Source organism: Botrytis sinoallii (genome assembly GCF_014898435.1).
Source record: "Botrytis sinoallii strain Bc 23 chromosome Unknown BSIN_001, whole genome shotgun sequence".
Classification (NCBI taxonomy): Eukaryota; Fungi; Ascomycota; class Leotiomycetes; order Helotiales; family Sclerotiniaceae; genus Botrytis; species Botrytis sinoallii.
This window is the reverse complement of record NW_024066028.1, coordinates 879,085-904,580: the sequence shown is the minus strand read 5'-3', so window position 1 is coordinate 904,580 and position 25,496 is coordinate 879,085. Positions and strand designations below refer to the sequence as shown.

Genomic DNA, 25,496 nt, shown 5'->3' with positions numbered 1-25,496 from the left:
GACTTGACAATTAAGTACTCGGTAGTTCGCGATGTAATAGAATATAAGCCTTTTCCCTCTTCTTGACATACAAGTCAAATCCGCCATCATCATAGCCGTACTTAATTTTACTGAAAGATGTAGCTCAACTCTCTTTTGCCAGTCCAAAAACTAAAAGTTCACACAAAGTCTGAACACACTCATCAATCAACAGAATATTTCTGCCCAAAGCGGTGAAACACTAGAATCCCTATGAATCAACAAAGTGTTTGCGACAATTTGTAGATAACGAACAAACACAATGATCAGTTGACAACACATAGGAGCGAAATACCATAGTATGGATCGAAATAAATCACCACTCAGATGCCCAGAAAACAATATCGCTCATGTTTCTCCGTGCACTTCGGAATGTAGCAGCTGAACCTTGCCTGCGCATTCGCAGTCTCCAACTTCACATTCGATTCTCAAGCAGTATGGCTTCCAAAGGTCGTAGCTATCAGGATGCGATCGTACTCCTGGATACTTTACAATCCAATCGAACGATTGTATCCTCCATATCGAGTACCTCAAAAGATATGAACCTGTGTGCTATACCAGAAATGCTCGAATGGACGCGCAAAGCGGGGTATGACACGCAGGATTTCTCGAGACGTGGACTAAAATGTATACACGTAGCTGGAACAAAAGGGAAGGGAAGTGTGTGCGCTATGGTAGATAATATTCTGCGACAATATCGCAGCGAAGAAAGTTACATCGGAGTCGTGCCAGGGAGTACTAAAAGAAAGGCTTTGGGGAAGATTGGGCTATACACCTCACCACACCTGATGTCAGTACGTGAAAGAATACGAATAGATGGCCTCCCCATATCCGAAGCCCTGTTTGCGCGGTATTTCTTCGAGCTTTGGGATCGATTCTCTGACGCCGCTTCGGCATCTGCTACCCCGCATCCAAATCCTACATCCCCTGAGACCAAGCCAGGGTATTTTCGATATCTCACAATCATGGCACTACATACATTCATAGAGGAAGGGGTGGAAACCGCCATTATGGAATGCGGTATTGGAGGGGAATATGATAGCACCAATATACTGCCTGCTGAAGCAGTCACTACCACCGTGATCACGAAACTCGGCATCGATCACGTTGGAATGCTAGGAAACACAATTGATAAGATTGCTTGGCACAAAGCTGGCATCATGAAACGAGGTATTCCATCTTTTACGGTTCCCCAGCTTCAGGAAGCACAATCTGTTCTAGAAAGCCGCGCCAAGGAGAAAGATGTCAAATTAAAGGTTGTGAATCGATGTGCGAGGTTCGATGATGGAACTATTATACTAGGCGCCGAAGGAGAGTTTCAGAAGGACAATGCGAGTCTGGCAATGGCTGTTTCGGCATCACATTTGCGAGATCTATGTATTGAAGACGTGCCCACTCCTTCTGCGATACTATCTCTCCAACAACCGATTCCAGATAAATTTTTAGAGGGTCTGAAGACAATCAAATGGGCCGGTAGATGTGAAGTTATGGTCACTGGCAAAATCACATGGCTCATCGATGGTGCTCACACGGTCGACAGTATCAAGGAGACTGGCCTTTGGTACGCTTCAAAACTTGTCCAAGCTAGCGCGGAAGGAACTCTCCCAGCAAAAACCATGTTGATATTCAATCAACAAGAACGCGATCCAGACCCTCTTATTCGAACATTACTTGCGAGTATAAACATTTATTTCAAAACGTTCACATTTGCTGCTTTTTGTACCAATACCCCTTTTAAGAGCGAGGCAAGTGGAAAAGAGACCAATGATCTCACCCAACAGAGATTGGCGTCTAAACTGTATTCGGGTTTGGATCGGAATCCAATGTGTACGGAATATGCAAGTATTGAAGAAGCTGTAGAGCTTGCGCATAGGGCATCCGAAGACGAAGAAAGGTTTTTCGTCCTGGTGACTGGAAGTTTGCATCTCGTCGGTGGTCTTATGAAGGTTCTTGAACAGCAAAGTAAGAAAGAGCGAAAAATCTAGAAGCTCTTTCAATGCTGAATAGAATAAGACTGGAGTTTGTTTTGATACCCGTTCTTGATGTAGACAATACAAGAACTGCGCTTAAAGTGGGAAATTTATGATTTCAATATGTTTTACATGAAGGGGCATTGTTAGTATGTTCATCGAAGTATTTGGCTATACTTTTTGATGTGGATTGAATGCTAGGCGGTAGGCTCACAATGAGAAAGCAAACTATATGTAGGTAGTTCCAGAGACAGTATGCCCTGATAATTAAAACATTTCTAAATTAACATATTGGTTGAACAATATCGTACACATCATACAAATTCGTGAATCGCGTTATCCCTTTTCCCTTCCTCCGCATTCCCCTTTTAGATTTTAACGTTGAGGTACAGCGCGGTTCTTCATTTTAACCATTTAATTTCACCACCTTTGATTGTTTACAGTGCATCCACTGACTCCAAACTTCCCAGAGCTCTACCAACCAAATGCACACTCCCCGTAATTAGAGCTTGAGCATGTACGTCATCCGTGGCCAAACCTCGCACGTATTCAAATGCATCTTCCACACTTGGAAGAACTTGTACATCAGTTTCAAGGTTAAAATCAAGCGAGCGCCATTTTTCAGCAAAGGCTTTTTGCATAGTGAGTTCAGATATTGATTTAGGGTCGTAGGAAAGGTTGACGAAATCTAATGACGTCAGTATGTACCTGAGTAGTGCTGGTGATAAATAGTTACCTTTCTTAGACGCGTTTTCTTTTTGAATGGATGTTGTGCAGAATATTACATGGTCGAACTTTACGGATCCTTGGATTGCGCTATGAAGTCCTTCAAGTAATCCAATTGCTTCACGATGACCTTGTTGGTTGAAAATCAGAACTCGTGGGCCGTGCCTAGAGAAGGTCAGTTCCATGAACTCAATATCAAGGGATGAAACTTACTCCTTTGCGACCTCATCACCAAACCATTTTGCTGCGACAATGATACTATCTGCAGTATGTGCGCCATCCAAATACCAGGTGACATTTCCGTCAACCTTTGTTTCGCATCTTCCACGCCAGACTACTTGCTCCAAGGCGTCTACGAAATCTTGGGGTAGAGAATCCAAGGATGTACTGAATTTGGGGTCCAGTTTCTTTAAAACTGTCTCAGCTAGACAAATGGCAAGACTCGCGTTCCCCCTCTGAAAATCTGCAGCGGGTTTTATTTTCACCGTCGTCAGTCTTGGATCTAAATCGACTACTTTGAAAGACTTCACTCCCTTTTCCACAGCCCTCTTCTCTACTACTTCCATCGCTTCTGGCTTTTGATTCACTGTAAATGATGGCACTCCTGCCTTCTGAATTCCAGCTTTATGCCATGCTATTTTATCAATCGTGTCTCCTAGTGTAAACACATGATCAATCCCTAATGATGATATACCCGTCACCGCAGGTCGATCCACAATATTCGTCGAATCATATTCGCCTCCAACTCCAACTTCATAGATGGCAGTATCGACACCTTCTTGGAGGAAAACGTGATAAGACATCAAGTTCAGGTATCTGAAATAGACAGGCTTCTCAAACGGTTCGCTCGAGGACGCCGCAGCTGCTTCCAGACGATCCCAAACTTCAAAGAAGTATTTTGCAAACATAGGAGCAGATATAGGTGCTGAATTGACTCGAATTCTTTCCCGGACAGCGATGAGATGGGGTGATGTGAAAAGTCCAACCTTTTGGGGAAGATCATGTGACTTTCTATACCGATTCAATATAGAGTCAACATAGGCACACGTAGACCCTTTGCCTTTGGTACCGGCAACATGAACAATATTCAATCGTTCGAGATCATCTTGCTGGACGTGAGTCAGCGACAGCAAAATAGAAAGGGAGGTTGAAGAATACGGTATATCCAATTCGAGTCAGATGTTGTTTCATTTCCCGATTAGCTCCTTCATCGAGTTTGATCCCAGCTTCCCATCGTTTCTTGAGAACTTCGTATGGTGTTTGAAGTGTATTCAAGGCGTTGATAGCATCCTAATTGATGGTGAGAAAAAAAGTCATGTATATAGCAATGTTTTGACAAAACGAACATCATAGGTCCTTTCTCCCATTGTAGCAATAAATCTTCGGGAATCTGAAGCGCATCTATTGAAGCGGAGATTTACAAAATTATTTCTTAAGGATCGGAGAGATGATCTAGAGGAAGAAGACCACATCACATGTCATATATAAATCTTTGTTGAGAGTTTGAAGACACAAATTTTGAGAGATATGCAGCACTGTTTTGCTTTGTCATCCAACGGTGATCGCTAACATGTTAAAGCGGCGCATAATCTTCAACAATCTCTCCCATTTTTCCATCGCCGTTATTGTAGAATTCTTATCTAAACGTCGCATTTCATGACAAACGCATGGCTTTATCGTGAACACCGACCAGAGATGATAGTTCCAGGTAAAGAAGAACCTTGGAAATACCATCATAGTATTTACCGCTTCCGCTTCCGCTCCTCCTGGTCACAGTAGTTTCCATTTTAGGGAACAAGCGCTCTGATAGACCAACATTTAGGCAATCTTAAGGTTTTGTCGTCAATTGATGGGATACGACGCAGCGCAGAAGTGGGGTGAAAGTAGTGGCCGGGCTGGTGGTGTGCTTGCAAGGGAGATGGGTAGAAGTGTATTTACAATGTAGCTTATCACCGCCACTTCTCTTCAATACATGATACCTACTCATTGTTCATGAGATATGGCGCAAAGTATATCTCAAAGTGATAATACATCACAGATCAATGGCGATGGGCCTCAGAGATTCTCCATTGAGGATGTTGTACTTGAGAAGGGTATGCTGGAGGAGGCGGCAAATGAGCCGGTAGTTGTGAAGGTCGAAACTCGATTTTCGGAAAAGGAAGTGACGATACGACAAGTAGCCCCTATGGTCATCGTCTTAACAGGGGCAACGTTTCTTGTTGTAAGTACCAAATTCATGGATTTTTGAAAGAAAATCTAATGTTTCCCAGACAATCGCTGCTCAGGCTGTCATCATTATTTTACCTGAAATCTCTCGAGATCTTAATATTCCTCAAACTCGGCAACAATGGGTGCTATCTTCTTATGCATTGACTTCTGGCTCGTTCTTGCTCCTATGGGGCAAGCTGGGAGATGTGTATGGCAGAAAACTACTATTTATCCTAGGTGCACTTTTCACGTCTGCAACTTGTATAGCGACGGCCTTTTCGCCCGTTGAGATTTGTTTGTATGTGATGCGGGCTTTGCACGGACTCGCATCGGCTATCACTATTCCTACAGCGATTGGCATTATAGGGCATACCATCCCACCTGGTCGAGTAAAAAACTATAGCTTCGCCTTTTACTCTGGCGGAGCACCAATGGGCCAAGTCCTTGGCAATCTCATGGTGCGTATTCTCTATTGTTGGAAATACCCTGGCAGATCTAATTCGTCATTTAGGGTGGGATCATCTCTCAATGGGCGAGTTGGAAAGTTGTCTTCTTTGTGATAGCTGGTGCTTCACTTACTATTGCTGTAAGTGCGATTTTTGTGGTTCCAAAGGAGCCACCTAAAGGTAATGAAGAAGATACAGCGCGCGCTTCGGGAGTAGATTGGATTGGGGCTTTCCTATTCACTTCTGGGCTATTGTTACTACTCGTAGGCTTATCTCAGGGAGGCTCGTCTGGATGGCAGGAAGCTTCAGTCATTGCAATAATAGTCGTATCTGGCTGTTTACTAATAGGATTCGTTCTATGGGAACACTATCGGGAGACCAAAACCACAAAGGAACCTTTGATGAAAATATCTACGTTTCGTCATAAGCAATTCTCGATTGCTATGATTATCATCACTTTATTCTCGTCCGGCTTTACGAACTTTTGTCTTTACACAACTTACTAGTATGTCCTAATTCACCCCCAATTGCGTAATTTCAGGGGCTAATTTGGATTCAGCTACCAAGACTTTAAACTTCTTGATCCTTTACAAACTGCACTTCGGTACATTCCACTGGGAGTAGTTGGTAGTAAGTTCTGCAGATCTTCTTTTTCAAGAGATAATTCTAACTTTTGATAACTTTACAGTTCTTACCACCTTCGGATCCGGATACTTACTCGCTCGAATCAATGGCGATTACATTCTCAGTTTTGGTCTTGGCTCTGCCATGATTGCCAATCTTCTGTTTGCCGTACCAATACCTTCCAGCACATCATACTTCGCTTTCGGATTACCAGCAATGTCACTTGCAGCATTCGGCGCTGATACAGTCTATCCATGCCTCGGTCTATTTACAACCCAATTGCTTCCTCGAAAGGATCAATCAGTTGCAGGAGCTATGTTTCAGACTATGGCAGCCATTGGGCGATCTATGCCACTACCTATTACATCAGCAATTCAGCAATCTGTTCAGTCAAAAGAGTTGAACAAAGGGGCGACCGAGATGCTAGCATTCTTGGCGGGATTGAGGGCTGTGGAATGGTTCTGCGTAGGTTGTATGGCAGCATCATTGGCTATGACTATAATTGGGCTCAGAAATATTGGGAAGATTGGAATGTTAAAGAAACTAGGAGTTGCTAGGGACGCCAAAGAAGACGTGTAAACTTTGTGCAACCACGGGCTATAGATTATATCACAGTATATCTAAACTTTGATGATAATTAGATATTGATCCGATCATCATATTTTTCAGAGTATCGCGTGATCTCGAAGTCTCCCTACTTGCACCCACCGACTAATGCATCAGAAGCCTTAAAAGTATCTACGTCGTAATTCTTATCCTAAAGCCAACCTGGACTTTTGAATTAGACGATGGAATACTACTGAAATCATAGAGAGCTAATTTCAGTACAGTCATGTGGCGGGATAGGGCTGTATTGCTGTATCCACAAGCGAGGCATCAGTTCTTTAGCTCGGGCGCTAATTTCAGTTCTAGTTCTGTACAAGACTTGATTGACTATGGATTGACAGCTGACGTGCTCACAATCTCAAAACGAAATCTAATTATAGGTTTTTTTTTTCAAGAAAAAAAAACTATCTTGGCGAAAAGCTTTAGACGGACGTTGAGAGATCTATTCGATCGAGTTCTAGAAGATTTAAATGGCTCAGTCGAAGGTTTCCATTACTACCTAGGTCCTAGATAGCAGTCATTAAGACCAATAGTCATAAAACAGCTTCGAGAGCTCATATAGTTATAATGCTTAGTTCTATAGTAGTAGTCGATGAATATATCAAAGATTTTCTATCGTAGGTCATGAGCTAGTATATGAGTATATAGTATATAAGAGGGAATAGACTAATATTAGTCTATTATGGGAAGCTGGCTCGTATTAACAACTAAATAGCTATGAAACACGTGATTTTCATGAAACAGTATATGATATTCTTATTTTCTTTTTCTATATTCGAGGGGAAAAGGCCTTATTTTATGCTTTTTCCTACTAATCTAGCTTTCCACTTTCGTTTATTTCTCGTAGATCTCTTCCTAATCCGGCCATTCCATCAAATAAAGCTTTTCTTTCTTATTCCTTATTCGATTTCGCTAGTACTATGTCGATCTTACTACGAATGGATTGAAAGAACTAATAAAGAGCTAATAAAGAATTGATTTTCAGGCCGTTCTAGGCTAAGAGCTCTCTTAAGCGACGATCATGTGATTTGATCATGTGATCTTGTGATTCGCTCTTAGTATACTATATGAATATAGAACTATATATATATATAAAAAGATATATTATTATATTATTTTTTATATAAAAACAATATTTTCAAATGTCTAAAATCACATACTATCTCTAATAGACCTCGAAATAATCAGACTACTGAAAGAAAATTTGCTAAGAAATAGCATGATAAAAAGACTAAGCTAAATAAATCTCACCGCTAACATTACTATCAAATGCGCGAGAAACTTCTCGAACTAGATCTCGTGAATCTCTTGTGAAAACTCTTCACTCGAACTAGACTTCTAATTTCTATTGACATTCTTCATTCAAACTAGACCTCATTAATGCTCGTTGAAATTCTTCACTATTTGAGTTTAGTATAGTAGAATTCTATCGAAGTAATAGTTCTACTCATATTAACTACCTAGATACTTAGTTTCATTAATAGAAATATCTTATCTATTATTCTCTCCATATAGATATATTACATCGTATAAAATGAACTCATTATAAGTCAATAGATAAATATAATATATAGTTATTAATAATCTCTAACTAAAAGTCTTATCTATACTAAAAGTTAATAGCTACTGTATATAGATATCTCGTACTAGAATTCGGATAAACTATTAGGTGTCTTTCTAACTTGTTGATAAGAAGTTCCTAGGCGAGTCCGATTACACAATCGAGGATTTCGATTTCGAAATCCTCTAACTGTTTGATTCCGATTATATAACGAGTCAAAATCAACTTCCTGTAGATATTTCAAGTAACTTATAGTTTTATAATACTCATTCAACTAAAATAAACCTCAAAAATAATTTTAAAAATTCATTCTTATTTTTATATTTTTTTCTTTGTCGTTACGTCCTTTGTTACATTCTCCATTTCTATATGGCGATTGTACAGACTTCAGACCACCGTTGTCACCACAAAGACGACAAACAAGGGCTTTGTCCGACACTCCAACTCTCAAAATCGAGGACCTTGTTAGTCTTTTTGCGCTCAACTTTTTATCTCCGGCCCAAAATCCGGCCCAAAAGACGACCCAGAATACGACATACACAAAACCCAATGGGCAATCTTTGTGTACTTTACTACCATTCACAATCCGCCAGAACGCAAAACAGGCATCCACACTGTCATCGACAATCATACTTGGAAGTACGGCATAAGAAGTATGGCACAATATGAGGGGGCACATAGTGGAGCTATGGAACACACAAGGAAACCTTGGAGAATATGCGGGAAGCCCACAAAAGATCTGCCAGAGTCTCCGACAATTGCGGACGATGGCAGAATGAGCCATGAGCAAGATTCTCAATTCTTCCATTGGGAATCCTCAAATGCGGAACTCAATACAGTTTGGCAGGTCAACATTTCCTCCTAAACCAACGCTTGACACCTTCCTCAATAGGGTCGAATACACCTGCGCCTTCCAACTTCAATATTGTTTATCCAGTTCCACAAAGTCGATTTTGAATGAGTAGAAAAGAGACAAAAATGCGGGTTTGATGGCACTGACAATGGGTGCAGAAGTTGGGTCCAAATGAGTACTGTTCTCAGATTCTTAAGTCGAGTAGGAAATCTCCGAATGAGCTCTCAAGGCAGTTTTGTGATTCTTCTAGCCATGCAAGAGGAAAGTAAATAAGAAATATGGATCGATTTTGTGGGTTTGTGGGTTTGTGGATTTGCTGGAGAGTTTGATCGTATTTCAGTCGTCGTCAAAAAGCTAGATGGAGTACTAGGTACAGTGATATAGTCTTTTATTGGGCTTATCACCCTCTTTAGCTATCTTATTCGTATCAGAGAAAATTGCATCAATTAGAGAATTCAAGTACTTTTAACAACCGGCGATGTATGTGTCCAAATGAAGGATATTGTTGGAACTGACTTCGTTAATGCGAAGCGGATGCCTTAGACTTTCTTCGCGTTGGTTGCATAGAAATGGCAGTTGAAATGCCATCGAAATGGTGGTAAGCCTGCCAAGGACTTTTACTTGGCTGTTCAAATGTTCGAATCCTACCCTGGGAATACCAAATGTTGGCATAACCTTTAGGACTCGAGGCACTCTCGACAAAGCCATGCTTTCCATCTGTGTTGACAGGCTGTCTCGCGTCAACACTGATTCGATTACTTGTGCCTTGGCTTGGCTCGACAGTTCTGACCTCTTCGCAATTCTCGGGGATGACGATTGCATTTTCGGGCTTGTCACCAGACCGACGATCCAAACGACCGCTTTCTCGACTCTGTCTACTGAAGACGTGTTCAGTCCGAAGCCCGCTTTCGGGGTGCGCGACGATGTCCCAGAAGCTGGCCTCTTTTTCCTGATCGGCATTCTCATGGTTGCGAGGTCTCACAGTAGACGCAGCGAATACACGCATACCACGTTCGTGCAATTTTTTGGGCTCTCCAACGATCCCTCTACCGATGGTTTTACTGAAGTTCGTTCCAACGTCCGAATTTGGATCAAGACTTTCTTCGACATCCCTCTCTTCGATGTCGAGTTCATTATGCTGCTGTCCGAGCGAGAGATGCTGTTCAGACTCAGGTTGTCTTCCTGACATAAAAAATTCTCCAGATTTGCATTGTCTCTTCAATGGTCTGACTTCAAGTACTCCCTGCTCAAACAGAGGTTGTTTTCTCTTCTTTGACTGAGCATTGGACAACATTTGAGGCGCGCCCTGATTTCTGTGTTGGTTCTTATGGACTTGATAGCCTACATGGCAGGCTCTCATATCTTCTTCCTTACGAGGGCCAACATGGCATCTCTCATTTTGTCTTCGTCTCACAGGTTCGCCGGTATATCTACTTGATTGAACCTGAGGACTTGGTGCGAAGCTCGTGTGCACGTGTATCAAAGGGGTATTGCCCCTGTATGGTTGCATGGTTGCCAGCATAGGTCCCTTGTCTTGCGTCATCGCCCGGATGCCGGAGCTCGAGGCCGGATACTCGAAAACATTTGTTCTCGGATTAGGTACGCCGATGTATGCATTATTGAATACTGGGTGCCTATTCGCATCGGAGTAATTCTGTTCGAAACCCATCTGCGACCCAGAGTTCTCAGCATTGCCATCAGTCAGGTTCAATTTTTTATCGTTGACACCAATATCAACCTGCGTCTGGGATTGAGGGAGATCATTGATGTGGTCAGGGTACCCTGGTGAATCAGCCACGAAGTCGTATCCAGTCTGAGATTCAGACTCGTTTCCGATGACATTATCCATCGGATAGTCGTCGTCTACGATAGCATCGCTGGCATCTGCATCGATAGCTTCGTCGTCACCTTCACCATCATTTGTGCTTAGGTTGTATCCATTGGCGGGATTTAAAGATGATCCTGGGTGGTTTTTTGAGTTTGCTGTGATAGCTTCGCCTGTCTTGAGACTGATCAGGCCATTTTCTAGCTTTTGCAAATACTCGTCCTTCTTTCCAGGTTTATTATACTCTGCCCACATCTTGTTAGCATATTTGTTCGAGGCTACTCTCGAGCGTTTTCGGGCCACCCAATCTTGGAGTACTTGTCCACCAGCTTCTTTCGCCCTCTTGCCTTCTTGTCTGACCTTTTCTTCAACATAATTTTTGATGTTTTCCGGTTTGGTTTGGTTCAACTTCGCCAGAAGCATTCTATCGCCTGTCCATAGACGTCCATCTCTCTTCGCAAGAACACTATCGATCCTATTAATCGCGCTTTGAGTGCGACGTGTGGCTCGCGGCTTTCCGGCTTTCTTCTTTTTGAGCTCCTGCATATGTCTACATTTATAAATTAGCTACCAACATCGATTTCGATTTCTAGAACACAGTAAAAAGCAAGGCAAGTCTCACCGTCCTACTGTCTGCGCGTCAACGCCATTGGTCATTATTCGCCGATTTTTGGGGGGTGGTCCCTTAGTCCAGGCCTCCGTCTTAAGTTGTTTATTGCATAAATCTGCAATCTCTCCGCTTGTCAACTTTAGGTCTCCATTGACATTGTTAATGTTGAAATAATTGTTGAGCCAATCTACGTGTCTCTCAGGCTTAGGCATTTTGAATATGAATTGAGCACTTGATAGCTACTTAAGATCTTAATGTGGTCGAGAGGTATTCTGAGAATCGATCTAGATAATCGACAGAGATGCAGTGGGTTGTTGTTGTTGTTGATAAAGCCTAGTCCTTCGTCCAAAGTCAGATCTGATGAACCCCACATTAATTCTTTGAAGGATGAAAAGTTACTCGCCGTCTACTGTTCTTGTAGGGTGTTTACTTGAGATTCCGCGCAACTGATATTTTGTGAAAGGTTGTTGAGCGCGTGAACAAATTTTCTGATCGCGATAGAATTTCTTAACCCCGGTTGTATTAAGTTATCCTGGTTGAATCAAGTTGACTTAGTGAATTTATTTGTCTAATCTTTCTTCTACCTCGATTTTGTTCTGAAAGATTTCGTGTAAGGTTGTGATTATAGTTAATCAAGATACAGAAATCAAATGATTGAAGTTGCGTGTGTTTTTACTTAGAAGTGGATGGTAAAATAGAGGAGCGTATTGAGACGCGATGAATATTTGATGATGATATCGTTAATCTCCATTTCGCCTAATTTGTCTAATGCCTAGTGCTTATCAAAATGGGTTGCCAAGGCATCTCCGCCCGTAACGGGGTGCGATCTCGAAATTTCGACCACTCAAAAAAAAGGCGCAAAGCCGCGGACCACAACAATCGCATCAATTCCAAGATTGGGAGTCTGAGTTGGAGCACTAAGATGGAGATTCAAAGGTTTGCAAATCTGGTCAATACGGAAGAATGAGTTCCTGACTATTCTTGCGTATTGGCCGAAACTACGTTTAACATCTATGAGACAGAACTGACTGCGAGCTTCGCATCGATAGTTTTCCCTTCACAGATGATTTTACGACTATCAATACCGGTTGCTATATGTCATCCGCAGACTTGTCTCGGTTCTTACCATTCATCCATGGAACAAAAGACAGGCTAGCCTTCGAGGAAGTCAGAAGCTGTTGCACTTCTGGTGATGTTATTTTGAAGTTCAGGCACATAGAAGTCCAATATATATATACAGTTGAAAGTCAGGGTCAAAAAGATATCACAGTTGATAGAATTTCTTCTAATTCTAAACAAAATGCATTTATGATTTGTGATTTGTGTAAATTTTGCAGGTACATCGCAGACAGATCATGGTAGGTTCTACAAGATCCGTGGCATTCTCCATAATGTAATAGCCCAATTCAAACAGACAAAAAGCGCCGGGTATCTTCCAATTTGTCCCAAGCCTTGAAACAGTGCCGTCCTTTCCTAGCTTGCCAGTCCTTCCTCCATGAATCTTATTTTCAATCTTATAGAATCACGGTGTTCCCATCTTTTACCAGTGATTATTCCCAGGTCCACCTTGCTGAGATCAATTTTCACCATCGAGATTGGGTGGATCCCAGTCCTCGAAAAGGCCGTCGTTGCCCAGGAAAGCCGAGTAGTCAAACTCCCCGTTGTGCAGAAATGCCTGCTCTAGGGCATTCATGTCTGGCACAGCAAGCATGTCCTCGAAGCTTTCCTTGCCCTCTGTAGGTATCTGAGCCGACGACTCAATCTCCTGAGCTTCTCCTTGTGGGAAGGCAGAATCTTGTTGTTGTTGGAACCCTTGGACTTCCAAATCTGCTTCCCAATTTCCGTCTAAGCTCCCAGATATATTTTGAGTTCTGGGACTAGAAGCGCCTAGGTGGCGAGCTGCATTATCTTGTGCTGCTGCAGGATCTGCGCTGTTGGTCGTGGCATGGTGTTGGGTAACCACTACGCCCTGCGCCATGTTTCTCGAAGTTTCTCGCATAGGCGGCTTGAAGGGAGCAGGCAACTGTCCAGAACTTTGTTCCATCTCATTGTTGCGAACGTCTTGCCCAGAACCGAAAAATAGAGGTTCGAGACGTTGTGCTTCGGAGTCCGCGTCTCGGACTTCAGGAGTTCGGATGTTGGGAGTTCGGATATTAGGAGACTGCAAAGTTCAAAGGTCAGTAAATTGTCTATCAGAAAATACTTGCAAAAAAAGTTGAGGAACCCAGAGATGTACAAAGAAGTGGGAGGGTGCAGGAGAATGAAAGGAGTGCGATGGTGTCAATTGAAAGAACTGATTAAACTTACTGTCGCTCCTGTTTCAGCTTTATCTTCCTCCCAAGGACTGCGATGGCAGATATTTAGCCTTGAGGGTGGATGAGGAGACCATTTTGCACCAGTGCGGTCGAATGATGAATTCATGGAGTCATCAGTCCCATTCCATGAAATTTTTCGATTCGGGAACTGGCCAGCCACTGGTCGTCGACGAGTCTTTTGAACCGGTCTCAAAGGATTTGATCTCTTAGATGGCTCTCTGGTATCTTCCATTTTACCTGCAGCTCCAGCAAAGTTTCCTGTTGTTGATGGAGCAAAATATCGAGAATCGGAGGTTTGACAAGGTCGCTTTCTCAAATGAATGGAATACGGGCCCTGATTTAGTTCGTCGTCCTCGGGGGCCGACTTTCTCTTTCGAGTAGGACCTTCAGACTGGGTGAAAGTCCCACCAAGCAATTGTCCAGCCGGACTCTCTGGGACTTGAGGATATGCTGGCATATATTGCCCAGCATGATGTTGAGGAACAGGGGGATATAAAGGCCCATTTTGACCCTCATACTCAAGCTCTTCATCATCCTGGTCGGCAAACAGATCGTATGGACTGCCAGATTGGGAATTTGCAGGCATGCCATAGCTGTATTGATCTGGGACGGCTTGCTTAATGCCATCGAATAACGCCGGTGCTGCACCTTGAGAGATGGTGTCGGCGGTATGTGCTCCTGGATGAGCTGTCTGTTGAGGTGCCGGTTGAGCTCTACTCACTTCGTAGCTTCGCCCCGCTGCGTAACTACTGATGCCCGAGTTCATGGACTGGGCTGGCGGCATGGTGTACATCAGATCTTGGGCCTGAGTATATATGGATATTGGCTGGGGCCCATATTGTGCTTGTTGAGGCACCTGGCTTTGCGGAGGTGTCTGCACATTCGAGTTGTCGTATTGCCCATACTGACTCATCTGGTTATATGGCTGTGATTGAATATTCGGAGATCCATCTTGATCATGTTGATACCCTGATTGATAGTCGGGGCCGGGAACAATTGTTGTGCCAGGTGCCAAGGCTGCTAGACCAAGATCTTCGTTCGTATTGTTTGTGGGGCCATTTGCCGGTGCATTAGCCAAGTTGCTTACCGCTTGACCAATAGCCTCACCAGTCAACAAGTCGATCTCGCCGTTCCTCAACTTCTGAACATATCCAACAGGATCTGCAAAATATTCCCTCCACATCTTGGTTGAGTATTTATTGCTGCCGGGATTTGGAACGACAGGACCTCCGCCTGCTTTCTTCAGCATCTTCGCCTTTTGTTCGAACCAATTCTTGATCTTCCTGTAACTCAAATTGGTTTGTGACATCAATATCATCCTCTGTCCTGCGGATGGATAATGACTCTGGCGGTAGGCTACTTCGAGGATGTCTACTTGCCACGCCTGGTTGCGTTCGGCTCGAGGTTGATTACGAGCGCGTCTTCGACATTCGCTGATATGTCTGTGTGTATGTTAGCTTCATGACTAATCCCGAGAATAAAAGTTAGCTCATACCTTCCGACAATCTGGGAATCGACACCATCAACACCTGGAGTTGTTGGTGGAATGTGTGCTGCATTGCATCGAATCGCAGTCTGTTTTGTTGGCTCCGTCAAAATGTCGGGATTGACGAGACTGTTGTAGTAGTTGTTGAGAAAGACGATGTGTTGGTTGTCTTTAGGCATCTTGTCTATTTCTCTTTTAATTGTGAGCCCAGGTTCGAAGGATTGATAGAGTTGAAATATTGGATGTTTATCTTACCGGTGTCCTTGAAGTTAATTAAGATACGGATGATAGATGTGGGAAATGCTATCCCAGTATCTCACTACATCGAAAAGGTTAGTTTTTCATTCATGAAGCAGACTTGATGATATCTCAAGAGGATATGAGAAAATTATGAGAATGTTCTAACCTTCAAGAGTTTGATGTTTTCAGTTGCGAACTTGTGCCTCACAAAAAAGGCTAGTGATGTGGTTGGTGGACAGCGTATAGTATTCACCTAGAATTTTTCTCGATAAGAATCACAGATCTGGTGGAGCTCTTCGCGATTTCGGTGGTTACTTTGCAGGGAAAGACTCGTAAGGCTGAGAGGATTTGAGAAGAAGTCAACTCGTGTTGAAGGTAGTAGCTTGGATGTTCAGTTGAAGAGACTAGAAGTAGTCAAAGTAAAGAGTTCTTATCTTGTTAGAAAGTACTTGAGATATCCAAAAGTATGTGTTAATGTTTTTTTTCACAGGTCGCGCGTTGAGAAGCTTATATCTAAGGAGAGTCTTGAACTTGTTAATGCTTCAATCACTAGCGCGATGTATTGTTGCTAGTGAGACCGTTCGAACATTGAAGCCAGGGGGGATGTATGGCAGAGATGTTTGTTACGGTTTTTTTTGGCCCACGCGCCTCGAGGTTTACGGTTTTGTTGACAGTACAAGTTTATTTATATATGGCACATGATTTCTCATACTTGGACTCGAGCCAGTCCCCAAAGAGTGGTTGGAACTTGACTGAGAACTATCCATTTAGATACAAGTAGAGTTGTTGAATGTCTACTCGAGAGGTACCAATGTGGTTGTTAGTTACGATTCTTGGGATTCTCCAGTTAACGCGGCCTGCCATGTCTGCCCCAGCGCAGGTATTCCTCTGCTTCCATTTGTGGCATCCTTCTACTTTTCTTCTACCTACTGACTACCTTGTGCGAATCCTGAACATATTGCTATACTTTTCTGCCATCGATCGCAGCCAAGACTCATCCCTTCATAGATTACGCGAGATATTAATGCAGATTGACATTCTATTGACAGACATTCAGTTCATTGACAACCTCAATCAAGCGCTCTTTGCGAACATACAAAGAAAGCATCTATGTATCAGCGGGAACATACAAAGCAAAAGATAAACGAATTGTTAGAAGACGATGGAGAGATAGAGAGCATTTGCGACAAAGTTAGATTAAATAGCAGAGAAAAGATAGATCCAGGCAGAAGAAGACAAAGAGAGGGGCAACACGAGCTCAAGTTGAACAGTTAGTATGTCAATTAATTTCTGAAGAGAGACCATACTTATTATGTCGCACACTCACTCTCATGAACTGAGATTTTCTCCTAGCTCATCTAATGTTGGCAGGTTCCCTTTTTATTCCATTTCTCCTGGACCATCCTCTCAGAGCATATTACGACTTGCCAAAGACACAAGGGCTGCAGCAGCATAAAGAACGTGATGACAGATATCGAAAGAACACATGATGGGGCACAAAGGAAGCTAGAACTACGAATGAATGCGAAATACGACGGAGAATGCCTGCGCATGCATGACGAGAGGCAGATCCTCGATCGATTACCCTACCTCACACCCTCGTATGATTACAATTTGTTAACTCACTTCTATCCGACTTCTTATTAGAAATATGCAGATACCTCGCGGACTATCGACACTACGAAAACTTTCGAATTCATTTTTCTCTAGCCTTCGTACCCATCTCGGTAACTCTGCGATTCAGATTGTATATTTGATTAGTCACTTTTTCTCCCTCCCCCCTTCCAATGGCAATCCTCTTCGTCATAAGATTCGCTTCAGAATGCTATAGTTTCTGCATTAGTGCGAAGCGAGCCCTCCCGTATGTTCCCTGTTGTACAGCCAGCTGGAGATTAACTGAACTGCCAAATCTGAACTTCAGAACAGTGATTCGAAATATATCGTCAAATCACGGCCGCACATGTTATAACACGGGAAGAGGAATCAGTATCGCAGAGATGGTCTACAATCTCTCACGCGAGAGTGGTAGACGAGACGGACAGGATCAAAAAGCGAGAACTAGAATTTGAAATCTCCCAAACGACAGGAAGGAATGCATGTAAGAGAAAGGCCAAATAGTACAGTAAGAGGTATGGGGTTTTTTACAGTTCCATCATATACGAGGTAGATATTACGTCCAAGTGCTAATTGATTTGAATGATAGGTTCACAGATGTGGAATGATGCAGAAATATACTGCAGCACGATCTACAACACCAAAAAAGCTCAAGACTGGAGTCTGCGGATGAATAATGGATGGAAACGTGTATATTCGCTGTATTGGCATCATCAACACGACATCTAGTCCATGCTACTTGAGAGGGAAAACATCACAAGCATACAAAGAATCTGAAAAGCAGCATGTTAGCATAAAGATACGCAATCTACGAGAAACAAAATGAGTGGACGAAATGGTACATTATGCAGGCAACAAAGTATGTATGCTGCGACTTTATCCAGTGCGCTCAATTGTCATTCCAGAATGTAGAGGTCGCTTTCCTTGTTTTGATTGGAGCGCTAGATAAGGGGGTTATGTAGCGACACAGCACGGGCCTTTGTTGGCCCTCAAGTGCCTAGTTCTGTTCAGAATCAGCAATAACCGTTATAGAGTTGTGGCTGGGTTTACTAACTGGTAAATTTCTATAGTTGTCTAGCTGGGGTTGAGAAGAGAGGAGCATAAATTGGACGAAAATTTACATACAATCATTGAAAATAGCTTGACTAGGTACTTGATCATGTCTTTGATGGCGTAATCCTGAATTAAATAAGCCTAAATTGATGCTATCTTATGCAATTAAACTCCTTGAGACTTTCATATCGCATTCTGAAATTATCTACATTCCCATTTATCATTGGTATGATGGATTTGCTGTCCTCTCATTTAGACGCCGATCCATAAGTTGTCGTCGGGCCATGTTGAACCAAGATATCGTCCTCTTTGAAAGTTGTTGCTCGTCCATAATCATTATGCGCTATCTCTTCCAGACTCAATCCTTGAGTTTCGCGCAAGAAAAAGAATGAGACAACTGCAATTATGCCATCGCACAGACCCCAGAGTAGGAATGTACCCCTAGCTGTGTGTTAGTTTCTCCGCAAAATATGGTTTCGAGTGTTTATGTGTGTTTTTACTTACCATCCAAGGTTCTCGATCATGTACGGAGTTGTTAAAGAAAACACAAAGTTGAAAAGCCATTGAGATGACACTCCAATTGCAATACCTGGTTCTCTGATTCTCGTTGGAAAGATTCTACATCAGAAGTTAGCAAAATCGAAGGACATGAATGCACAGATAGAAAGTTCTCACTCAGATACATATGGCCACGGTAGTGGTCCCCATGAAAGATTGTATGCAATCACAAACATGTATATGAGAGCTACTGTCGCAATTCCACTACTTGTGACACCAGCAGTCTTTGTAGCTGGAAGTTCTTTGACCACGACTGCAGTTGTAATTTGACATGCACTCATAAATACTGCTCCACCAATCAAAGCTGCTCGACGACCAATGCGATTGGAAAGGAAAAGTACAAAGACTCCACACGCTACAATTTTGATTGCACCGAAGATGGCAGTCAGTAGTAAATCCCGATTTCCACCGCCGACAAGCAGCCTGAAATATTGCGGCCCGTAATAGGCAATAGCTGTTGCACCTGTAGCTTGTTGAGCTGCAAAGATGGCGAATGCTGTGAAAATACGATTGAAGTTATCCCTTTCAACAAGTTCTATGGAGCATTAACATTTACTTCACTTTTCAAGAAGGCGAAGAAACATACCCCTCACGTGAAATCCTTCGGTAGCTCTCTGTTCCATTTCGACGCCTACACGAATTTCTTCCATTTCTTCAATCGTAGCTTGCGAGTCATCTGCTCGAATCCACTTCAAACTTTCCCAAGCCTCGTCGTGTCTTCCTTTCTTGGTAAGCCAACGAGTACTTTCCTTCAAAGTAAACATTCCCAAACCAAGAAGACCAGCTGGGATAATCTGGAGACCGATGGAATCTGCCATTGTCTGGACACAGAAGGGACTACTTCAGCCATGGCGTAGTCCACCCAATACGAAGTAAAAATTCTGTTGGTATCAATTTGGTGTTGATTAAAGTGTAAAGTACTTCAGTCTTATCAATATGATTGATTATATTCGTTCTTCTTTATTATTAACTATGGGAAGCTAGTATTTAATATAATAGAAGTGCTAGCGCTAGTGCATACGCTAGTATATACGCTAATGCAATACAGTGCCCTCTTAGATCACATAATCGATATCCCGATACTGGCAACTTTTAAGTTGAATGGATTATATGCTTTAAGTCTAAGCCCATTATTCAATCTTAAGCACAATATTCTATTCCTATTCCCTTAGCTTCCCTTCCACTATTTTCTTTTCATTCAATACATCATTTTAATAACTATTTTATTATATCAATCAAATCTTTTAAAACTTGATATACACACATTTTTAGTTATGGCGTCCGTAGGATTCGATTTTTTGTCAATCTATTTAATCTTTGTGATTTCCCTATTTTCATAGCATTGTCGTAAAGCCATAATATTGATTAGGAATCGTTTTTCCGCGCTTGTACCGAGCTTAGTTAATAGGTTATATAATGACTTAGAATCTATACAAAGCATAAATGGTATTCGCTTTTTAGATTTGAGAATAGTATTGATAATACCCTTAATAGCAGCTTTAATATCAAAACCTAAAACTAATACATATAGCTTAAAAGCTAATACACTCCTAGTGATTGATTGATTGATTGATTGATTGATTGAATTTACGTCCACCTTCAGTCTAAGACTATATAGGACGGCTGGGCCCGATGGCCCAACAGGTAACTTTTTGATTTACAATATTGGTTATGATCTTATTAGGGAAGTGAAAACAAATGCTGGGGAACAGTGCCCGCTCATTATACGTATTGTATATAATAAGAAAATTCTGACGATCAAGAAATTGTGAGGAGGTCAAGCCCCCCTCTTATTTCCTCAACTGTTTCTTCTTTATTCTCTTCTCCTCTTTCCTCTTCCACTACTATTCTTTTCTCTATTACTTTTTATTTAAAAGTTCTTACTAGATGTTATGCTCTTATAGCGATTTTGGTGATATTGATAAATTTGATAGCTAATTCGATATCTATTTTGGTATACAATAGGAATTGTATAGTGATTTTCGATAATGGTATATTCTGGAATATCTCTTTTCTTTTTGTTTTGTATATAGGATAGCTAATTAGGAGGTGTTGCAATATCTCAATATTACTATATATACATCTATTATTAGAGTAATTGAATCGATATAGATATGATTTGATGTATCCGTGATCTAATTTCAATTGGAAGAGTGCACTAGCAGTATTTCGACTGGTTCCAATTAATAGCTTAATTTTCAATCCGATTTTCCATGAAAAAGTTTTGAATAGATTAATGCTAATTGATTGGATCTAAATTTATATTGATTGAGAGTTGAACTTTATTAATCGAGAGAGGATTCTTTAATTATTATTCCTAACAATCCAAAACTGATTTCATTTGAGGTGGATTGTATTGTAGTAGCCTCTTTTGCTAGCTTATCTACTAGCTTGTTCCTTTTAACTGATGTGTGCCCTGATACCCAATTCAAGGATATTTTAGATCCTTTAGCTATAATGGCTTCGGCTGCCTTGATTGCTTGAATTTGGTATGCTTGCCCTGGGTGGTCTGAGGGTATTTTCAATCGAAGAAGGCCTGCTTGATTATCTGAATAGATCTTAAACTTCTTTCTACTACTAGCAATTGAGCTAGCATATTCGATGGCTCGGGTGACTCCATATAGCTCTCCATTATAGACTAGTTGATTGCTTCCAATATTGACTTGTTCTTGATATGAAATCTGATTATTCGATTGTATTAATACTATCCCTATACCAATACCTATTCCCTTTTCAGTGGAAGAGGTATCTGTATAAATGTAAATAGTATTTTGATCTTTATGTTTAAGAATGATATTGTGGAGTATTACTGTATTTCTTTTGAAAGCCTAGCTAATATTAACTTTGAAAGGGATTTCCTTTTTCCATAAAGGGAAGTGAAAATGGATAATCTTTTTGAGAAAGAATGAATCAAATTTTTTATTAATTGATTCCCTAATTCTATTAAGTTTGAATTGGCTTATATAGCTTTTTTTGAGGAGTGTTGATTGCTTTCCGATTAGCGTATTGATATACTAAAATAGCTTTTTTCGATATTAATTGAATATTTGAATGAGAGTTTTGTTAATCGAAAAGCATATTGCTTGATATTTGAGTCTAATCAGATATTTGCTGGTTTTAATCCCGATTCGATTTCCATTGGAAGAATTGAAGTGGTTTTGAAAACTCCTAATATTTTTCGAAAAGCTAGGTTTTGAAAGCTTGTATTTTATCCTTAAAGTGGGCTTGTCCTCTCCACCAAATCACTAATCCGTAATTAGCTATACTAGTCACACAAGCTATATATAATTATCAAAAAGCTTTAGGACTTAGGTCTTTTTCAATATTTGCTAGCCAAGTTATTCAATAAAAGGCTCCTTTTGCTTGTATAATTCGGATATTGATATATGATTGAATTTGAGATTTGGATTGAATTATATACCTAATTATCTAATTAAAGATTGAGATTTAATAATATCCAATTGAATAATGTAATTGGAAAGTTTTTGATTAGCTTGGATACTGAGAAGTGTATTAATTCTGTTTTTACTAAATCGAATTGAATTGCATTTTTTGAGCTGAGTTTGTAGATTTGCTTTATAGCTTTTTTAAGAAATCTAATATTCTTTTTTTATGAGGATGAGTTTGTGATTAAAGTAATATTTGTTAATATAGGAGAGAAATTTAATTGATTTTGAAAAGAATAATTCCTCTAATATATATTAGAAAAAGGATTAGAGAAATTGGATTGTCTTGTGGTATTCCGATCGAAATAGGCTTGAAGGATTCGATTTGATTATTGAAAGAAAGTTTTTAGCTATCTTTGTTGTAGAAAAGAGGCTATCCAGAAGATGAGATTCGTTAGCAGTTTCAATTTCTTACAAATATCTAGTAATCGATTTCTTGAAATATAATCGAAGGTTCCCTTTATATTCATAAATAGAATTGAGGTCTTTTTGTGGATTTACTTGTTTCTTTCGATTTCGGTGGTTAGAAGAAGGGCTGCATCAATTGCTGATTTCTTTTGTCGGCCTCCAATTTGACTTTTGTGTAATAGATTAATAGTTTCTGCTAAATAGCCTAATCTTTAAGCTAAAATCCTTTCGCTAATCTTTCCAAGGCAGTTTAGAAGTGTAATGACTCTATATGCTTTTAGAGCTGAGTAATTGGGTTTTGAAGGTTTCTTTAGAATCGCTTTAATGGCTTGTTTTTAGCATTATGGGTGGGTATCCTAAATTGATTAGATTGCTAAATAGATTGGAAAAAGATCTGTGGAATTGCTTTGTATACTTTTATAATGATCTCCTAAGTGATTTCATTCTGGGTTAGAGGTTTTTCCTTAGATTTTGGCTAAGCAAGTATTATTTAATTCGATTTATAAAAAACTAGACCATTCCTATTTCTGAAATTGCGTGTATCCTTCCTATTATGGTTTTGAAGTGGATAGGAGGAGGTGGGAATAGAGTGGATCTAAAAACAAAGCATTTTCCTTCAAAAGAGCTTTCTATTGAAATGTTCGGTATTCTTTGGTTTTGATAATCCTTTGTATAAACTATTGCTTTGAATATTATGCTATATATCCTCTTTTTCTAGAAATTCCTTTCAATAATTCTTTTTAGCTATTTTAATAGTCTAAAAATACTTGTTTCTAGCAATTCGATATTCCTTCTTTAAGGTTTGAGTTCTCCAGATTCAATTTAATTGATTATTTTACTCTTTCTAGCTCTTTTCGAAGATCTATTAATTCGGGGGTCCATTATGGCTTCGCTCTTCTAATCGATAAAACTTTAGATATAGAATTTTCAATAGCTTTTTGAATAATCCTTGTAAATTCGCTTATTGCTTGATTCAGATTAGAATAATTATTTCTTTCTTTCAAAATTGTTTAGTGAATTCTTTTCAAATAAAACTATTGATATTAGAATAAAGAGAATAAAAGAATATAATAATTCTGATTTCAATATCGATTTGAATTTATTCCAATTAGCTAGCTTTGTATTATATCTAGCTAGCGATGTTGTGTTAAGGGGGCTTGCTTTTTTCCCTTTACTCGAATAATATTCCTATATAAATCGGATTCTGTATCTAAAAGTATTTGCTAGTTTTGGATTTGAAAGGCGATTCCTTTTGAAGCTAATGTAAGGTCAATAATATTTGGATTGAAAAGATTAGTATAATAAAAGGTACTGAAACCAGGCTCGTTAAAAGAGTAAGGTTCTGATCTTCAAATTATTCGGTTAATTAATCAGCATTTCCACTCTTCTCCAAAAAAGAATCCCACCAGGGGTGATGAGAATTGAAGTCGCCTAGGAGAATGGTTTCTTGTATAATCATTGAATTGTATAAGCATCTTTCAATTGTAAAACCCTTTTCTTTAGCTTGATCAACTTCATTATAAATATTAACTATTTGAAAGGTTTTATTTCCATTTCGATAATCGAGATCTGAATATCAGAATCTCTTGGAGAATTGGGAGAAAGGTTGATTGTAAATTGAAGGGTTTTTGAGATGTATAATAGTGTTCGTAGTTGATATTTGAATCGAATCTCGGAAGTGTTTGTATTAAAATTAAAATATATACTCATCTTACATTTGAATAATCATTTCCATTTTTGATAATCCAAGGTTCTTGAATAATAATAAAATCGATATTGAGTTTTATTGTAAGTTGTAAAACATTCTCTATAGTTTGTGAATTTCAATTAAGATTTATTTGAATGATTCGAATATTAGTGTAATTCATCATGAGTATTATTCGATTTTTGTTGAATAGCCTGGTAGGTTTCGATATTTTTGAATTTGCTGTATAATTCCCTTAACAATTCGAGTATTTTGCTGCTAAGTATTAATAGAATTTTCCTTTGATGTTACATACCATACACAAATGTATTAATATAATATACTTACCTCCACATAAACCACAAAAAGAGTTTCTTTACAGTAAGTATTTTAATATCCAAACCCTTAACACTTTTGGCATTATATAGTTAGTTTCGATTTATAGAAGTTTCTATTTTGTACTATTTCCAGTAATATATAATCACTTTCGAATAGCTAATTCTGCTTCTGATTTTATGGCAAAAACAATAACTATAGTTCCCTCTCGTTGATAAGCTCTTTTGAAAACTGGTATGAGCCAAAAGGGGATTCCGATTGATTTGAAATCTGGATTAAAGATTTTGATTTCCTCTAAAATAAATCCATTCCTTTCGATCCTGAGAATTCTCTTATTGAGATTTTGTGGATAATAACTTTATATTATTCTTGATCCTTTTGAATCCTCTCGAATTTAATAATATTATTCTAAATAGTTTTCTTTTCTAAAAGGAATTGTAATGTAAAAGGATCGTTTACTGTAATAATAATATTGTTATTGAAGGATAAAGTAGTTGCTACAATAACTAACCCTTTAATTCCACTCTTTTGAAAGGCTTTGTTTATTTTATTTCGAATAGTTAAGGAGAAAAAGGAAATAGAGTTTGGGATTTCTGGTTTGATCAGGATTAGGTATTTTTGAGTAATTTCAATCTTTTTATCTATTAGAGTAGGCTTAATAGCTTTTCTTTATTGATTAGATTCCATTCTCCTTTTTTTGTTATAGTTGTAAAAGTTGATTTAGTTGGTATTGTAATAATTGGGATTGGATTTTTAGCTAGTGTTTTAGCTTGAGATTCGATTTTCTGTGTAGCTGATTTGAGATGAATGATTTGGGATATAATAATATTGGAGGCTATAATGAGCTTTCCTTTTTCGATATATTCTTAAAGATTTCTAGAAGATCTAATAACTTTGATTGCTTATTAT

The 25,496-nt window shown here is 39.8% G+C and overlaps 6 protein-coding genes across 6 annotated transcripts; 2 read left to right on the top strand and 4 right to left on the bottom strand.

Moving 5' to 3' along the window:
* Window positions 1-368: 368 nt before the first annotated feature.
* EAF02_000206 (uncharacterized protein) lies at window positions 369-2,003 on the top strand (the record flags this gene model as incomplete). The annotated part of the gene is made up of 1 exon (XM_038896254.1): window positions 369-2,003. One exon carries the CDS (start codon window positions 369-371, stop codon window positions 2,001-2,003), a length of 1,635 nt encoding a protein of 544 aa, XP_038763113.1.
* Window positions 2,004-2,279: 276 nt separating this feature from the next.
* EAF02_000205 (uncharacterized protein) lies at window positions 2,280-4,186 on the bottom strand (the record flags this gene model as incomplete). Its single annotated transcript, XM_038896253.1, has 5 exons — window positions 2,280-2,676; window positions 2,725-2,879; window positions 2,928-3,823; window positions 3,873-4,004; window positions 4,061-4,186. The coding sequence occupies 5 exons, from the start codon at window positions 4,184-4,186 to the stop codon at window positions 2,426-2,428; spliced, it is 1,560 nt and encodes a 519-aa protein (XP_038763112.1). The 3' UTR covers window positions 2,280-2,425.
* A 270-nt stretch (window positions 4,187-4,456) lies between these two features.
* Window positions 4,457-6,694, top strand: EAF02_000204 (uncharacterized protein). Its single transcript, XM_038896252.1, has 5 exons — window positions 4,457-4,935; window positions 4,985-5,380; window positions 5,434-5,873; window positions 5,928-5,998; window positions 6,057-6,694. Exons 1-5 carry the CDS (start codon window positions 4,714-4,716, stop codon window positions 6,569-6,571), a joined length of 1,644 nt encoding a protein of 547 aa, XP_038763111.1. The 5' UTR covers window positions 4,457-4,713; the 3' UTR covers window positions 6,572-6,694.
* A 2,838-nt stretch (window positions 6,695-9,532) lies between these two features.
* On the bottom strand, window positions 9,533-11,659 carry EAF02_000203 (uncharacterized protein; the record flags this gene model as incomplete). The annotated part of the gene is made up of 2 exons (XM_038896251.1): window positions 9,533-11,387; window positions 11,460-11,659. 2 exons carry the CDS (start codon window positions 11,657-11,659, stop codon window positions 9,533-9,535), a joined length of 2,055 nt encoding a protein of 684 aa, XP_038763110.1.
* A 1,364-nt stretch (window positions 11,660-13,023) lies between these two features.
* On the bottom strand, window positions 13,024-15,427 carry EAF02_000202 (uncharacterized protein; the record flags this gene model as incomplete). Its single annotated transcript, XM_038896250.1, has 3 exons — window positions 13,024-13,608; window positions 13,755-15,204; window positions 15,258-15,427. The coding sequence occupies 3 exons, from the start codon at window positions 15,425-15,427 to the stop codon at window positions 13,024-13,026; spliced, it is 2,205 nt and encodes a 734-aa protein (XP_038763109.1).
* A 2,976-nt stretch (window positions 15,428-18,403) lies between these two features.
* EAF02_000201 (uncharacterized protein) lies at window positions 18,404-19,531 on the bottom strand (the record flags this gene model as incomplete). The annotated part of the gene is made up of 4 exons (XM_038896249.1): window positions 18,404-18,596; window positions 18,660-18,773; window positions 18,831-19,248; window positions 19,300-19,531. The coding sequence occupies 4 exons, from the start codon at window positions 19,529-19,531 to the stop codon at window positions 18,404-18,406; spliced, it is 957 nt and encodes a 318-aa protein (XP_038763108.1).
* Between the last annotated feature and the right edge of the window lie 5,965 nt (window positions 19,532-25,496).